The 18,921-nt window shown below is 41.1% G+C and overlaps 1 protein-coding gene across 3 annotated transcripts in view; it reads left to right on the top strand.

Moving 5' to 3' along the window:
* LOC115389176 (plexin-A2-like) overlaps positions 1-18,921 on the top strand; it is an 80,636-nt gene that overhangs the window by 14,161 nt on the left and 47,554 nt on the right. For all 3 annotated transcript variants that reach the window (XM_030092631.1, XM_030092632.1, XM_030092633.1), the window contains 2 exons: positions 3,155-3,337; positions 17,106-17,240. In XM_030092631.1, coding sequence (XP_029948491.1) covers positions 3,155-3,337; positions 17,106-17,240 — 318 coding nt within the window. The remainder of the gene's footprint in view (positions 1-3,154; positions 3,338-17,105; positions 17,241-18,921) is intronic.

Below are 18,921 nucleotides of genomic sequence, written 5' to 3'. Positions count from 1 at the left end.
CATGAAAGCAATGATATTCATCGCATAAATCGCTCTGGTGCTCCCAACATGTACTCTGATACCGCTATGCCATCAAACAAATAATATGCAATGTTATTCATAAAAACTACTGAAGGAGAAAAGAGACACATTATAATTCAGTAATTAACTCTCACTGCGCAGTTTAACAAAAGGTTTTTTAACCAACATGAAATATGATCTGGTGTGGCCGTTAAGATGTCAGGAGATTTTTTTTTTTTTTTTTGGTTTGAAGAATAATTACTCATCAGAGAAATAGCAGCCAAATGAAAGACACGCTTGTCCTTTTTTTCATGCCTGTATGACATCCTAAGTGGTCCACCTGTACTGAGATTTTAGAGATGTCTGCAATACAAGTGTCAAAAGATAGAAACTGCAAAATTCTGCAGTTTTAGTGAAATGTGGAAAGTGTCAAGATCACCAATTTCCAGCAATTTTACAAGGAAGATGTGAACGTGAAAACTCTGAGGTAGCTCATAGGCACCTCACTACCATAAAATAATACATTTATGATGATTAGCATTCATTTTTTTAGATACAGAACTGAAATAAAATATATTTTAGTATATTTTTCATGTCAGTCTTATGCGTAAAACCAAGAGTTTTCTATTGATACCACCAGAAAAGAGATGCTCCAAATATAAGTTATAAATATAAACTGCAACTTATCCAAACATCTTTGATAATCCTCTTGATTCTACAGAAGTCAACCTCATGCACCAGGCTTTAGGGTGCACTTAGGAACTTACAAGCCTTCTAGAGTTAGCCGAGACATTTCAGCAAATCAAACTCAAGTAAGGAGACTTCAGCAGATTAATAAAAGCTCAAATCATTAAGTGGTGTAAAACAAAAAAAAAAAAGCCATCTGAAAAATAAAACAATTAGAAAGTGTCTTCTTCCATATCTGCATCAAATTGTGTGAACCAGCCCTGAGAAAAACAGAAAGTACTTTCATACAAGTGAAAAAAAGTCATTATTTATTAAACTAACAGGAGACCATGACCATGTCATGGCAATTCTTACAACAGTTAATGGCATATTTCAGTCTGAATGGAAGTGGTGAAACAACCGAGTGACAGGCCAACATTCAGCCCTAAGAGAATCGCACAGCCGTTGTTTATCATCATTGTAGTGAAAACCTTGAATTTTCTCAAGCATGTTTTCTTTTCTCCATTCAGTGACAAGAATTTTTTGAAATTGTGAGGAGGAAATTTTTAAATTTTAAGCTCCTAGCTCATCCCTCCTCAAAATGAGTGATGAATAATTTGTTTTGACAAAATGTTAAGTGTATATCATGAAATTTACTGTAAAGGTTTCTATTTGCTTCTCTGGCTTCCTTCAGTTACATTTAAATATGAAATCTCTTAATTCTGCAACAAAATCCAAGTTTATGATTAAACCAGATAATGTAAAAATGTATGCTTATTTGTGATAATTTTGACTGTCCAAAACAGTTTCTTGCACTCAGTATAATGATTATAACAAATGTTGTTTAATGCATGGTGACTTCTAGTCAGCCATGTTAATTTGCTTCATGTGAAGCTACGCTGAATATGCAATAGTTATTGTGATTGGAAGTTTTCATAGCTGAAAATAATTATATGCATTATACATCAATGAGTTTCTCAAAGTTAATGGGCTGATTTCCATTTTTTAATGATCATATCTAATGCTATGACAATAAAAAGTTACCAGCTGCTTTGTGTTGGTTTGGTACGCTAGCTAAGCTGCCAGTACTATATGGGTCGGCTTATTGATGGATGACCTTCATTGAGCTCAGTCGAAGTCAAGTCAGTACGAGGATGATGCTCTAATTGCATGTCAGTGGTTCCATGAGAAGTAGATTCATGAACTAAACAACAAGAACAGCTACAGACAGTGAACAGAAAGGTTATGTGGGGATAAGCTAATGTTGACACAGACTAACAGCTTCCATGTTGCTGCCAGGAGGACTGAGTTAGCTCAGGATTAGCTTCCTTATGTAAACAGGAGTTTAGTGATTTGGTAAGACAGCTTTTGAAAATGCCGTGGGTAATGGTAAAGCTAGCAGCACTGTTGATCGGGGCACAGCAGCTGCGCAGTTCCTCAACTGCTTTCATGTAGACAAGAAATTAATAATAATCCTTATTGAAGCATTATTTGTAACTCTGCCGGTAAATTAATTTTAAAAATTTGCATGCGGCCAGTTAAGGCGTACGAACAAATATAATAAACTGTAATTTGATATTAACGTGTTAAATTTTTTTTAAAGAAGGTTAATACTGAATAAAAACTAAACAAAAAATAAAGCAAAATGGCATGTGCTTTTGTAATTTACAAGACTGGAAATCTTGTGCAAAAAAAAAGAAGTATTGAGTGAGATGAGATATGAAGTTTGTTTACTTGAGATCACTCCAGTGATCACATTCAGTGAAGCTCAAGCACATTGCTTGATGGGAAAAAAAGCACGGCGAGGAATAATATGTGTATAAGAAATAGGGAATATGAATTAAAGAATTAGCTGCCCTAAAAAGGTAGATTTGTATCCTAAATGACAGCCAATTAGCAAAGGTTTGAGGTGCATGTTAGGAGATGGAATAGGACTGCTAAACATGAAGCTCTCTTTGATGCTTAATCAAAACCTGACATCTCTTGTGCTGTGTGTTTGTGTGATGTCAGATCAAGCAATCGAAAACAAATCACAGAAACAGGCGCAAAATACACAAGGTTTCTCATGTTTGCCATCAGCAATTAGTCTGCTCCCCAAAATCTTCTCCTCTCGGAGGCTTGTGGAGGAACACACAACCGAAATCCTTTTGAAGCAACTATTTACCCTGAAAATTGTGCACTTAATGCATGTTAGGCTTAGCAGAAGTCAGTCTGAGTTCCCGTCTTATACTCGCACGTGTCTAGAGTGATCTCAGTCAGTTTCTGGCCTCTGCTTAGTGCTTTCCTCACCCCTTCTCATTACCTCTACCTCCCCCTGCTCACATCTGTCATATTCACTCCCTCTTACTTTCACTTTCTTCTTTTTGGTTCATCCCTCATTTTTTAAATGTAAACCCCCCCCCCCCCCCCCCCCCCCCCCGCTCGGCCATAATTATTTTTTAATGCTTTTTATATCCCCCTCCACACTCCCTCCCTTCTCTCCATGCAGCCTGTTCCCATCGATGATCACTTCTGCGGCCTGGATATAAACCAACCCCTGGGGGGCTCCCAGCTGGTGTCGGGTCGGACAGTGTTCACCGAGAGCAGGGACAGGCTGACCTCTGTCACCTCCTACGTCTACAACGGGCACAGTGTGGTCTTTCTGGGCACCAGGAGTGGACGTCTGAAGAAGGTAAGGGCAGTCGGTCATCAAGCACGAGAGGCTTTAATCCGTCTCTTATTAGTGCTGGCATGCTGGGATTGTCTGGTTGTTTACAGTGAGCCGCTGAAGCTCAGGAGATGAAACCAGATCTTTTCTAATACCGCTGCATTTTTTTTCTACTTAAACACAACAGTACTGTCTTAGAGATGCTTGTTGTTGATCCACTGGCATCTCTGCCTTCTCTTGATGATGATTGCTAGTTTTAAATTACTTTTTGTTTTACCAGCTGATGGCTGTTTGTGCTGCTCACATGAAATGATCATAATCAGCTTAATTAAATATTATGGTTAACATATGAATGTGACTTTCTTGCTGCTCAAATGAAATATGTTGCATCATGCATGTAGGGAGGGAAAAAAAAATTAAAGCAAATCTTTAATGATGGTGAGAAAGAAATGCATCTCTAAAACCAGTGTGAAAAAGTTGACCTATTTTCTCAGTAACAATCTGATGCCAGATGAATGAAAAAAATCCAGGAGTTCAGTCCTATTATCACATTCTGCACTGTGTGTCACCTTGGACCTTTAGTAGCGATTGTAATACAGCATACACTGGAGCAGGAAGTCTAGGGATTTCTGAGAGACGTCTGTGAAAAGAACAGCCAAACATGCTCCAGTTACACTTTCCATTGTGCAACCCGATACCATCTTTCAGTTCGATCCTCCTGGTCTTCTAATGCTCGCCTTTTAAAACTGCACTCTTTTCGGTTGTAGCTTTAAAAATCTGAAAGCTCCAGGCTCAAGCCAAGATGACTTCACTGTGACAGCAGGTTTATTTCTCAAAGCTCCCTCCAGCATGACTGCGTAACCGAGTAATCTGAGCTCAAATATCTCATCTCAGTCCCAATTTAGACAACTGTTTTGACAGGCGTAGTCATGCTGCATGACAAATAAACTGATCATGGTGTGTAAAATGGGTGGAATGCACCTTAAATGCTTTGGCTGGGTTAAATGGTTTGTGCTCTCAAACACTCCGTGTTGCATCGACAAGATTTACCTTCCTCGACGAAATTCAGACTGCAGAGACACATCAAGCATAGCTGCTTTTTGTGTCTCGCGACCACAAACGTTACAAAGACGCCGAACCTGCTACCAGAAATGAACACAATGATCTTCTCAATTACCAATCTAATTAGCATAACTGGTTAGGTTAAGTATATCACGGCGATTATGGTGGCACATTATGCAGCTCAACAAAGGTGCAGTAATCATGTAACGCCACATCTTCTCCCTCAGCCTTTAGACTTTAACTCTGTGTGGAGAACAAATTGATGTAAATCTCCATCCATGACTACTTCAGCCAAAACTGAAGCACCTGCCTGTTTCTTCAGGTCTTTTGTATTAACTGAAAGTAACACGACATTATGCAGCTGTAGTGGCTCTTGTTGAACAGCGCTCCAGTGAATTTTGGTTTGAATGGCTTTTAGCATCAGAAATTGCCTAAAGGGCCTCTTCACACACTGAACATTAACTGTGTCCTTGATATTCATTTTAACGTGCTAATAAACATAATTAGCTGCAAAACTTTTCTGGGTATCGCAGGTCAGTCTCTAAATCTTTAATCTCATGAAAGTAAACAAAATAATTCCAAAGCAGGATTTACTTATTAAACAAATCTGACGTGTCTTTGTGTTTAAGCCTGTGATAGGATTTTCTATTTGTTTAAAGTCTCTTTACAGATTTGTCACATAATTAGGGATAAACTTGGTAATACCTTTTTAGCAAAATCATCAATGTCAAGGAAGACCACATCCAGGAATGAAACGAATTAACAACTCAATAAACTGAATTTTATGACCCGTTGCTGCAGATCTCAGTTGTAGTCCAAAAGCTAATAAAAACACGGAATTGTGCCTCGCTGTTCCACCAGCTGACATCCTCCTTTATGACAATGAGCATTCGCTTTGTAGTTTATTTTAACTCGTTTGACTCACGGTGCTCTGCAGCATTATATTACTCACTAAATCTATGTTTGAAAATAGCCCAGAGCAAATGCACTTACTACACTAATTTGGGTTACATTTGTAAAAATCACATTCTCAAACAGGATTTGAGGTTTCAGCTCATTTTTTTCAAGTGATGTGAACTAATAAGCTGCATGTCCTTGAGATATTAACTTGACTGTGCTCAGCTATTGAGACTTTCATGTTCAGCACATGTTGGCAAAAAAGGACAAATTTACTTTTTGGTGTTCAAACAATTTTGGATACAAAGAGAGGCCTTTCATAGCGCATGAGTGTATGAATCAGCGTACTGAAATTTGCCAGATTTGTTCATTTGATGATCTACCACTGTGATGTTTAAAGTGTTGATTTTAAATGTACATGATAGCTAAAAGATGGGCATATCACAGCTTGCCAAATGACACTAGAACCAAATGTGACTACTCAGGCCTTCTCTTTCTGCACAGTGTTGAATAAACCTGAAAAAAATCCCTCTATGCAGAGGTTGCATGTTGTCCCTGTGCATGCATGGGTTTGCTGAAAATAATAATAAATATGCATGAGTGGGTTAATTCGTGACTTGACACTCATAGTGCGTGAGTGTGTTTGTGGGAAGTGTGTATTGTCTGTTTTCTCTCGGTTTTTCCTTTGATGGACAGGCAACCTGTCGAGAAAGCGCCCCGCCTTCACCCGTTGTTAACTCGGATCGGCTTCAGAAGCCATTGACCCTGAACTGAATAAAGGTGCAGAGAAGATAAATGGATACCTTCAGAACCAAAGTGCACCATATATACGACGCGTTCAAGTACAGTTGAATGCTCCAGCATACTGCATACTGAAGTTATATTTTCAAACTCTAAATATGCATCAGGTGGTGGCTCGGAAGCAAGCGTTTTTACCAATAAGGTGATTTAATAGTCAAAATGTAGAATATCTAATGGTCGCAAGAATACATTTAACACCATTTTAGGGACATTTGTCCATTTCTAAATAGTATACTCATTTTTTGGTTTTTGACATGCTAATAGAATGGGCAAATTGTAGTAAAAATATTTAATTTCAAACATACAGTGAAGTCATTGTGATGTTCTGTTGTCTGAAAGGTTCACACTCCATTGGTAAAACTAACCAGCATGACTAGCTGGTAAAGGAGCAACTCCACTCTGTTCTCTTTTGGTTATTTTCCACATAGTCACATGAGGACCTCCAGGCAACTCCAGTACCAGCTGCGGTGCCAAAAATACAAAGCCAAACATGAGCTAACTATGCCCCAGTTCACGCCTCTCACACATAGCTGTCGATTGCGCTCGCGCCGGCTTAATGAGTGCCAGCAGGAGAAAAAGTATTTCATGCATGAACAATATTTATGCCTCTACAGTGGCAGTAAACACGACACATGGGCCAGCCAAAAAAGCTCTGATACGTGATTAACAAGATATATCAAACAAAACGTTTTGTCGACTTTAGTAGAGCTGCATAGAGGCCCTTTCATAATGTGTTTCTAGTTATGAGGACAATGGAACACATTTTGTGAAGTCAGTCATGCGGCTCCACTTAGATAAATGCTAAAGTTGTTAGAGAAGCCATTAACATATAAAGTTTGATGAAGTTCGAATCTGCAGATGACTTTCAGAAGTAATCTGTGTACTTCTGTTAATTAAACAGTAAAAAAAAAAAAAAGAAAATCAAGACAAAATGCCCCAACAGTGTTTTTCTTTAATCTGATTAACAGCCCAAATGGTGAAAATACAATCAGTTAATCATACATGAAAGAGAAAAGCCTCAAATCCTCACTTTTGAGAATAGAAGAATTTAAATTGATTATCAAAACTGTGTCTCTGTCAATCAACTCTTACTGTTTAATCTCTTTAACTCCAAGCTACAGAACTGGACATGCTTCTGCCATTGTGTGTTTGGTAAACATAAAAATACTGTTGGAGAGAGCTGAGGATATCCAAAGCACAAAACCCCCTCAGAGCAAGCTTGGAACTCACTGAACTGCTCCTTTAATTTGAGGCGCGCGAACAAACAAAATGTTCACTAATCATGCTGCTAAACTAAACACAGCCAACTGTATGAGAGTTAAAAACAGCCCAAACCCTTTCTAGTGATTTATCTCTTTTATCACAATAAGATGTTTTTACAGCCACAGACATTGTCTGACCCCTTTCATGAAGTTGATTCAGCTCAGCATCCATCATGTTTCATTTCAAGTGTGCACTGTAAAGATTTATTATAATCAAGTTCTCATAAGGCTCGAGCTTTGACTGAAATGAATTGACTGGGAAGCACCGCGGGCTCCGCGCACTGCAGTCGTACAGCATGCAGCTGATTGAGGAAATGTGTGAGAGGACTGTTGTGACATTAGCCTGCGGGTCTCAGTCTTATGAGGAGCAATCTGTCTGACGCACAACACACACACACAGAACACACACACACACACACACACACGGGGCCAGACTCTGGGCACAGATAGCATCGCTGCAGCTCTTTCATTTGATGAGCCATCGGGGGGGAAAAAAGACAAGATAGCCTGACAGTGAAAGAGAAAAAGAGAGAGAGAAAGAGAAAGAAGAAAAACGACAGGCTGCGTGAGACAAAGAAAGAAGAATGGCCGAGGGAAACAGAGAAACGACAGATACAGAGGATGAGAGACAGCGATATTAAGTGACTGAAAGAAAGAAAGACAGATGTGGAATGAGGAGGGGAGAGGAAGACTGACCAAAAACTATGTTTTGGGTTTGTTCAGAAAGTGAGCAGTAAGTTTGGGCGAGTAGAGAGAGAGGAATCCGTCATTACTGCTGGTAAGTGCATAGAGTGTCGAAAGGCCAGACTTTGTCATTACACTGACCGAACATGCAGCCCTGATTTCAGACTCCCAGGAGCCTCTGAGGAGCAGAGGGTCACCTCTCCAATCCTGTTCCATCACCCCTAAATGGACAGGCTCGCTGGAAATGGGGCATGACAATAAACGCCATCAGCAGATCGCTCCAGCAGCAGGGCCACTGCAAAGGTCAACCCTGCCGCAAAAAGGGTGGAACAAGGGGAAAGGTCAGAGGGATAACCAACAGTGTCACTATCCGGCTCCGCGCAGCGTATGGATCCGCCCATCAATTCCTCTCGATTAGGCTACTCCTCTTCCACATATAACAGGACATTTCTGTCATCATCTGCCACAGCTTTGTTGCCTTAGGTGCCTGGATTTAGCTGAGTAATACGACCCTGAGGGTGACTCTGAACTGAATACAAAAGGGGCTTTTACACTGTACGCGACATGCGCTAATGAGGTGAATCTGGGTAAAAGTCATTATCTTACCCATCCTTATTAAAATGTATTCCAGTCTCAAGGCAGGAGGTGTAGATACATGCAACTTTCAACGGCATGGTTACCACTCGTTAGCAAAGTGCTGAGAGGACCCGGCGAAGACAGATTAGCATTTCAGTGGGTGCTGTCACATCAAGGTTTAAACAATTTATTGCAACCGTGATGCACAATGGAGTTCAGTGATGCGGCTCTGCTCATGTGATGCTTGGGGAGAAAAAAAAAAGTGTCACTGAGCTTCACAAACATTGTCCCTGAACTCAAAACCCCGCTGGCAGAGTGGGAAAAACACACCATGTACTTTCTGTGGTCTACACACATCTATTTCATGTCTGCTTAAATGAACAGTGAAAGAGCCCCTCACAACTCCCAGAAAGGCAACATCTCATACACGAAAGTGAGTGAAATGTGTGAAAACATATAAAAATCTCATACAGAAATGTCAAGATGGAGTGAGAGAACAAGATGTTTTTGTCATGTCTCTTCCCCGTTGTTGTATTTAACTGTTTAGTCTAAAGCAAGTTGAAAGACTGAAAAGCGATCGTGATGCAACGTCTGTGGTAAAGGTACCTTCTGAGGCATTCACTGTATAAATGGAACTTTTCTAGACCTATTTTTGTACTGAGGTGGAAGAAAATTGAACTGTATACAGTCATTGTGTGGATAGATTTGAGTTTGAAGAATGAAGAATGCTTTTTTAGTCTCAGTCGTAAAAAACTTCTTAAAAATAGTGGGTGAGAACAAAGCCCCAAACTAAATTCAGCAGAATTCCTTGTATCAGCAAACCAAATTATATTTTCTACATCTTGGCAGAAGGCACCAAGTGAGCAACAAAGATGCAACGCTCAGCAATAAACTGCATTCATACTTAATGCACTGACTTAATGACAGTCCAGTGGTTGATACCTGCAGTGTAGGTTTTGATCTATAATTTAGCGCTGGATTTCACCTATAGACAGCAGAATCCTAACAGCACATAGATGTAGCGCATGTGACCAGGCTGCATCAGCCATATTGGTTTTATCCTCCACCTTTGCAATATGCAGCACTGGGGCTAATTTTGTCTGTTGTAAATAGGGTAGGAAAAACCTGTTCGAAAGATACAACTTAATAATAAATACAGCAAGTACAGTGTCATAAGCCTATTAAATAGAGCAGGAAGCTTACAGCATTTGAAGTTCTCGGAGTCCATCCGCAGTACCTTTGTCAGCTTTGCTGAAATAATTTAACAAATGCTGTGATTATGTGTACAGGATCTTTTGCACAAAAAACCATATGGTTTTAATGAAGTCCATACATTTTACAAAACTGTGTGTTGATTGGTGAGCACACAATCAACCATAAAAAGGGTAAAAAGTGAGCAGATACACGAAATCCTCTTTTGATTCCACTGTATTTCTTTTTCTGGAAAGAAATTCCATTGTTGCTGAAATGTGCAATACAAATAAAGCCGCCTTGCCTTTGGTTCTGTAGCCTGGAAAGTAAGCAAGCAGCAAGCGTGCTGTAGAGTGACATTATACCCTTGCTTACCCTGTGGCAGCTTCAAACACACAACAGGTGTTGAGTGGAATTGATTTTTTAAGGAAATGTTTCTGCAGAGCACAGTAATGCTCAGACGGACCGCCACAGCATACAGAGTGGAATTGGATGCTCCACTGACTTAGCGGGTACATTAAAAAGATTGTGCAGCTCAGTACCAAGCTGTTCCTCGTTTCTTGTAATTTTTTGTGCGTAACGACATTTGAGGGGCTCACTGACGTCACGGATGCTGCAGAGAGGTTGCAGTAACATTTCATGATTAACTCTTAAATGTGAGCCACAAGACTGCCAGGGATGACAAAGCACCATAGATCTAATCCCCGCAGCGGCCTCACGGTTACTCCTGTGAACGAATGTGATGCCTTTATTTAGTCAACTGAAGAAAATCCAGGAACAATGGAAATCTCTGATTGAAATGGTAATTAAAGGGGGTAAACCATTAGATGAAATTAAAATTGACCGGCGCATTATCAGTAGAAGTATTTCTCTAAAAATGGTTGAAAATGTTAAGCTTGGGGCAAATAAAACCTTAGTCAATCACTCATGTGCAAATAGCAGACTCATTATGACTCATTGAGAGAGGTGACCGAGTGGGGAAATTCTTAAGTGCATGGCTAAATGACTTGAAGTTCTCAAAGTCACAGCTTGTGAAGGGAAGGAGGGGGGCAGAAAAAGAAGATTTGGTGATTGAAATCATTAGAACAGGGGTTCTGTTGAGGGGAGGACACAGGCAGAAAAGGTGTGCTTGAGGCTAAACTCAAAGGATTTTCATAACTGCATGAAGGACGCAGGACCTGAGGTTAAAGTCTTCAAAGCGGCTTGCCAGTCAACGTCTTGGCATCGCTGAAATCGTAAATGGTATTAAGAGAAGCAATTTTGTGATAATATAGAAAGGTGTCTATCTTGCTGCTCTTTCCCGACTTCCCGAATTTCATTGGGTAGCACCATCTCTCTCTCTTTTTTTTTTTTTTCCACTGTAACTTGCTTTGTCCCCTCTTCCTTCTTCGTCTCATCTTTCCTCTTTTTGGTCACACAAATGGAAAAGACGATGACTGTAGTGCGGTCAGGAAAATGAAGACCATACGGTTGCCAATGAATTGTTCCACTGTCCCCCTCCCACTGCTTTTGTTGGTGGGCCATGGGAAACGGACAAACAATGGGAACGATTGGAGGGATGAGGGCCATGTGGAGGAGGACAGGAAACGCAGAGCAGGAAACCATGTCCTCAAGGAGAGAGAAAAGACGTGAACGTGCATAGACAGAGAGGAGACTGTGGTTGAGTTGCACAAGTTGTGGTATGAAGACCTGGATGTTTGCCATGCAGCTGAAGGTTGAGGAAAACTGAGAATTTGGCTGCTGCAGCGGGAAGACTTTACTATATCCACGAAAACGCACAAACACAAGCTAACATGACGTGATCTCTCTTCCGACCCAGTTGGTAATCACCTGTAGGTGAGAATTTACCAACATCCAATGTATCCATCGGCTGTGATCAATATGTTTCTCTTTGTGGCTGCATTTAACATAATGGCTGAATGATTAGCCGTGTCCTGTAATACACATGTGCACCTCTGTGATGCTCATTGTTTTCATTAGCTGCTGCAGCCCAGCTTTTGTAATGAGCTCGGGCTCTTTAGCATTCACACAGCCAGGATGGATATATGGGCTAATCAATGCGCACTCTCCTGGGCTGTCAACCGCAATCGGGCCATATGCACGGCCACTCAACCTTAAAGGTGGACAGTTGTCTGGCCCTTATGTCACTACATGCCCCCCTGTCACAACACCGAGTCAAGCCTGGGAGCATCCAATATGAATTCTCTGCCAAAGATCCCTCTCATTACAGCTTGAACACATCTATATTAGATCTGGCTCTGAAGCTATATTCATTCTGTCTTCCTTTTTACCAATGTGTGGAAATATTTTTGTGTGGTTGTGAAAATTGGGTGACATTAACATGTTTGCAATGAGAGTAACCAATCGAAGATTCCCAGAAAAAAAGGATGATTAACACTGTGTTATAAACAAACACACCAAGCTTGGCATGTTTAGTTCAAAGTATGAGAGACAGACGGGTCTTGGGGGACAGATGAAACCTTGTCAGGGTAGCAGATTGAGAATGATTGGTTGAACAGACTGCTCCTTGCCTCCTGGGTCATCATCCATATGTTTAGGTTAAATTGGGCACAGACTGACTGGACCTTTATTGCTCCGGTCTTTCTCAAGTTTGAAAATCCATTTCCACATAAACACAGCAATCATCTTCAACCCCAACAAGGTTTCCCACCAAAACAGCAAAAACGGGGTTTAAGGTACATTTACTTGTATACTCCTGCTGCCAAGTGATCGTTTGAAACCAATCCCATGTGCAAATACTCATGGGAGAGGCGTTCGGGTGAGTCTTTTGCTATACATGGTCTGGCAGATTTACAACGGAGCCAACCAGGCTAGGGCCAAGTGACATCTTAGGAGTCAGTTTCTGTTTTCTTTGGCTCTCGCAGGATAAGAGTGGAGCCTGGTATTTAAGATGCACGAGGAAAGAGACGCTGTTTTCTTTAGGAGCCCATGGGCTCAGGTTGCATATCTGTTTGTGGAGACCGAACTGAGATGTTTTGTTTCCAACCATAACTGGTTCTGTGAGGGAATTTCAGCGACAGGAAGGATATTGCTGTTAGTAGCTTACATATTATTCATGGTTTAAAAATATATATCCCTGTCAGCTGTGAGAAGCTGCGAAAAAGAAAATGAAATAAAAGGCACACCAAGGTCATAAACATGTGGTATTAAGTACAGTTCCTTTGTTGCATGGCATGGGCCACACAGGAAGATTCATGAAAGCAGGTTCACAGAGGTTTTTGGGAAACAGGCTTCCCCTTTGGAGACAGACTCGTAAGAAAGATCGTTGTGTATCTGACTGTATCATGAAGGCAGCTGGACTTGCATGGAGCGTTGCAGAACAATGACACACAGAGATACCACACACAACAAAGGGACCTTTCTTTCAATTGCCCCCAGGGGGATTATTGATTCCATCAGCCCTTGAACCCTCGGACTCATCAAAACATGGAGCAAGACCGTTTGTAGTTGTGATACAAATAAATTTGGACCTTGATCCATTGTCCTGGTAATTTAATGCTATATTCACGTCATCTCACGTGTCCTGGATTGACCATATGTTCCACTACAGAGGGTCTGGGCCCCATGTATGAGGGTGCCAGAGATCACAGGGGAGCACAAGGTTTCGTCTGCCCTGAGGTTGTCAAAATTAGATTTGCACAAATGTTAGAGAAAACCATAATACGGCAACTTCTAGAATATAGAGCAGGACATGATCAATGCTTTCATTCTGAGAGTTCCTGCTTTTCTATATTCATGAGAGTGTGCATGTCTCTCAGTATTTGGCTTCACTGTAATATTTAAGGTTACAGAACATCAAGGGGGGGAAAAAAAGGCTGAGAATCACTGTTTGACTGAATACAACAGAAATGTAAGTACAACCCGAAAAGATTCAACGTGAATAAAAATCTGTGTGCACTATAAAAATACCAACTCAGAATGTCTGTCCCTTGAGAGAGAAGGAGCATAAGCAGCGATGCATTCAGACTAAAATTAGCTATCTCATGAAAGTATCGGGGAAGGCAGCGTCAACGTATTCAGATATGAGGAAAGTAGCACACCTTGGGAGCACGTCCCTCATGCCAGCTCAGTAAAATGAATGGTTAGCAGTGTGAGTGATACAATGTAAAGGTAATATAGTTTATTTTATTTTATTTTTTAAAGCTTTTGAAATTATATTCTACCAAATCTTTCTGCTAAGCAACTGTTCAAAACTGTGTAGTAATCAACTTGCTAAGTTTAACATTACTACATTACTAAATGCTCAGTATGATGTGTGTTTGCCGGCATGCTTGTGTGTGTACGTGCGGCATTTAGCATGTATGTGTGTGTCCGTAACTTTGTGTGTCACTTCAACAAGCAGGCTCATTATAAAACCAATTAAAGCCGCCTTATTCTCATTATGAAGCTGTAGGGCTTAAGAAGAGATTGAGGACCTGTTGTACTCCCAGAGGGCTCCTGCCTGGTCAGCCCTGCTTTAAATGATAAAACCACTTTTAAACCCGCTGAAATCAAACACCACACATCGGTCACGATGGGTCAGCATGTGTCTGAGCTCAGCCCGGTATCCCATGCCCTTTGTGGAAAGCAAGTCAAACCAGACTCAAATCACACACACAGCTCCGTATCAGTCCTCTGAAGGCTCTTTTAAAGCATGGTGTCATAACAGAAATGCTTACATCCTGTTTTCTATTTGTGAAAGAAAAAGAAAAAGTGTGGGAAAAATAACATAAACTGGCTCCATTATTGTGTGGGATTATGGTTCAGGAGGGAAGGAATAGGATGAGGAACTAGGAGTAGGAGGGTTAGGAGCAGACAAGGCAGGAGAAGGAAAACAGACAATGAAAGTGAAAGCAGCTTAGTTCTGAGATGAATCTGTCTTTGAAATAACTAAAGGATGAGATTGTGTCAAGATAATAACAATCTGACAGGTGAGACAGACAGCGGCCCCTTGTGATCGGGGATCAAAAGACCAACCCATGTCACCATTGTCCTTGTTACTTTGGTGTTATTGCATGAGAAGGATGACGCCAGAGCGTTGCCTCACCCCAACCTCCCCCCCATACATTACTTCCCACCCACGTAAAGCGACACTGACTTCGCCACGTAGTCCCTCTCTCTTTTCTTTATTCCTGGATGGCAGAGCTGACAGTCGGGGAGGCACAGCTGCCTGAAAGGTGGAGGCATGATTGATTGATGAAGTTTTGGTGCCCAGGGGATCCAATCATGTAATCAGTGTGTATTGATTGACTGTCCCCATTGAGAGACTGCCGAGGCTCTGTCTCCACGTGCACGAGCGAGCGAGACCTGGCGTACATTCAAATCTTCTGCAGTCAAATTTGATTTGGTTGGTAAGGGCGCTTTGGTCCACGTGTGGAGAAGATGGGCATAATCTCACTGCAGATGTTTCAAAACACTTTCATAATTCCCTGCTCCAAATCTTCATCATCTTGCATTTTAATTATTTGACTGAGAAATTAATTCAGCTTTACTGTAATTGCATCACACAGTTAATGATCCGATCTCCTCTGAATTTAAATAGGGCTTCAACCTGGGATTTGCGTGCCTAATGAGGATATTTCTTTTGACATATCATGTTTTTTTTTTTTTGGTTCAGGCTTTGCTCTTTTGCTTCACATCTCTTGACTTTCATATGTCACATCATCCTCCCTGTATGATGCAAGTCACTTCACAGCTCCAACAACAATAACAGATGGGTTTTGTAAGTGCAAACAAAGATGTTTTTGTGAAATAAGAAATATGGACTGCATTACAGGCAGTGGATATGTTTTTTGTTTATTTTTTTTTAGATGGAATTGGCTCCTGTTGTTGCACATTTGGCATCGAAGATAGATGAATTGATGGATATATATTATATATAAATGCATTTTAAAGTGAACATTGCAAAATTACAAGGCTGTCTTACAAGATTTTCCACATAAATCAGTCACATCTTTTAAATGAAGACATGTTTATTTGTCTGCATTACTGAAACAGCACTATTACTTTCAGGCAGAGGAGAGTCGAAACCAATTCACTGGTGGGCATCTGTTCTCAATGCCTGCATTTAATGAGCCCCAAAAGATTTCAGCTTGAAAGTCACTCCAAAGTCAAATTAAGGCTGAGCTTGCCGAACACGTTTCAAAACTCAGCTGCGTCACTGCCTGTAACCTCAGGGGTGAACGTGGGTTAGCGCTGCAGGCCAATCGGACTACAGCGTGAGCTGTTAGGCTATCGGCTGAGCTATCTTTTCTGTCTCCGCTCTCCTTTTCTCAGTCTTATCACTCGCCACAAAAAGTACCGTTTCTCAGAGGCACAATGATGAAAACACTTCCAGAGAACTTGCGCACAGACTGCTGCAAAAGCAGCCTCATGTTACCTTCTCTGCAATTGCCCACACTCTTGTTTATTTTTTCAGCTTTGGGTCACATGAGGGGAATTCAGCAAGAAACTGTAGAGTAAAAACCAAACTGTGACTAAACTGAGAGGAAGACGGGCAAAAATGTGCTCATTTGTTTGCCAAGACAGATCCACATCCATATAAACACCGCACATATGAGCTTTGTCGAGCAGTGTGTTGAATCCCAAAGTGAGGCAGGTTTCTTGCAAGATAAATTAAGGTATGATGAGATGTAAGATATGATAAGCCGTGGCTGGGATTCCATGCTGAAGGTCAAGATTTGACCTATTGTGCCATAAACTGCACAGTACTTGGATAAGACCGTAAACATCCTCCAAGACATATCTGCAAGTTCACTTAACTCCTAACAAGCCGTCACCTGTTCAAATGAGAGTATCAAGAGGCAGCACTGGTGATGGAAAAGTAATTTAGCGTTTGTGATTTACATCTAAAATAATGTGTTCATTCATAAAATGATCAGTTCTGCCCTTCATAAGATGAGCACTTTTTTAGTTTTTCTTTAGACCTGATTATCCTTCATCAAACAAGTGTGATTGTGAATGGCTCTGACATTTTCAGCCTCTTTTGTGGGTCTGAAGACAAGTTTTGCTTTACAGAGGACTGAAATAATGAAAAATGTAATGCTTGACTGCAGTCCTCCGGGAGGAATTTTCATGAAGGTTCAAAATCCATTTTAAAAAAAACAAGATAAAAAGGAGGTTCATGAACCTAACAGCAGTGCTGATTTTCTATCTTCTTTTTATTTTTTATTCTTGTAAAAACGATGTGGATGGAGAATACGAAATGATTTACAGTAGAGGACAGATGTCACTCTACAGATGTACAGTCGCCGCTCGCTGTGCCCTGAACAGTGACATTCAACGTCTCTGCAATTCTGTGTTTGTCCGTGTCTTTGCAGATCAGGGTGGATGGTCCTCTGGAGGGAGGAGTGCTGTACGAGACAGTGACTGTGATGAAGGATAGCAGTCCCATCCTGCGGGACATGGCCTTCTCCCTGGACAGGAACGCTCTCTATGTCATGTCTGACAATCAGGTGAGGAAACGCCCTGATTTCGGCGCTGCTGTCGGGAGAAACCCGGAGCGGCATCGGCAGCATAGCAAATGATGAGTCTTTCTTTCAGATGGAAGCCTGCAGGTTCAAGCGCCAATGACGCTGAGCGCTCAGCATGCTGTCGTAGCCTTGAGCAAAATACTCCATGTGTAGGGGGGAAAAATTCTAGTTTTCTTGACATCAAAATGTACAAAATGGCCATATCATTGGGGTCAGTAGAGACAGATTTGTACTGAGTAAATCTTTGTTCTCAGGGATCTGTTTGGATGCTTGGATTAAGGCTTTAATTTGCAGAGATACCAGCATACTGTTATCATTAGAATAAGCACATGCAATTTGGGAATTAGCTTGGAGTCATTTTTATTAAAAAACATTATTTCATTATAAATATTAAATGAATGGTATTAATTTGGAAACGTCCCAGATGATAATGAGTTATCCCAAAAAAATCCAATGTGACAATTTTCTAACATTCACAAACTGTATATCTACAGAAGGGATTGTTAAATATGTAGGCTGTGTGTAAAGGGGATGGACCACTGTTCTAATTACTTATCCATGCGAATCGACTTACAGTGCATGCTTCTTTTGTACGCAGCACACACCCGCGCGCACACACGTCCCATAGAAACCCATCGGCGGCTTTTTTTTTTTTTTTCTGTGTGGCTGTATCCCCCCTCGTCTGCTCTGCACTTGGCCCGGCATCACAGAGGCGAGCAGTTGTTGTTGTTGTTGGACGATATTCTCTGCACTCATTGGAGATAAGAGTGAACAGTGGTAATCACTTTCAACTCCCATCAAGTGATTATTTTGGCTCGGCGGCATGCCACTGTGAAATGGGATTAGGTTTCAGTGCGGCCAAAAAAAAGAAAAAAAAAAAGGCCCTATCACTGTTCTCAGTTGTCTTCTGACTGCTGGAATGTATTGAGCTAGAGTCACAGGACACAGAGGCAAAAGGGCACTGGCACAATCACAGTTGTGTCATTTATTTCAGAACGGCTCCAACTCCTTTATAAAGATTTGGAAAATGAAATAAATAAAAAAAAATAATAAAAAAAAAAAAAAGGTCTGAAATTCCTTTACAGAATCAAGTTGAAGACAACAAAAGATATCAACTGAGGAAGCAAAGGAGAGTAGAAAGAGCATTGTGTAGGGTACTGTCTTTTAAACAAATCAAGGCAGCTCTTCCTACTGTGTGATAGACTGAAAGAGACAGGACATCACTTATTGATGAGCTCTGGTCTTTCAAGGAGAGACACATGCTTCCTTCAAGGAGATAGCCAGCTACTTTCTATACTACGCTTTCGGTGATGCATAATAACTGAGCAAAGACCAAACCCAGCTTTGCTGGGCATTTTCTCTCAATATTAGAACAGCTTTGACTTTGTAGCTCTTGTGGAACTTGGGGCAGAGTAAAGCCATCCTCTTTCTGTCTCCTTCACTATCTTTACTCAGCTTTCCCTTCAGAGTCTCCCTGCAGCCTGGGTGAGGAATCCCCCGGGGAGAGGGCTTTGCTCACAGATTTCCCACATTTCCAGTAGATCCCAGAGATGAGAGATTTTCAGATTCCTGGGAGTCAAACAATACAGGAATGATGTGGAATGAGGAGAGAAGCGCAGACAGATTTGGCTGAGATCAGCCGACCCATGTGGAATAACAATGA

This window comes from Salarias fasciatus, chromosome 5 (genome assembly GCF_902148845.1).
Source record: "Salarias fasciatus chromosome 5, fSalaFa1.1, whole genome shotgun sequence".
NCBI lineage: Eukaryota > Metazoa > Chordata > Actinopteri > Blenniiformes > Blenniidae > Salarias > Salarias fasciatus.
Note: the sequence above shows the minus strand (reverse complement) of the source record. Positions and strands in the feature narration are given on the sequence as shown.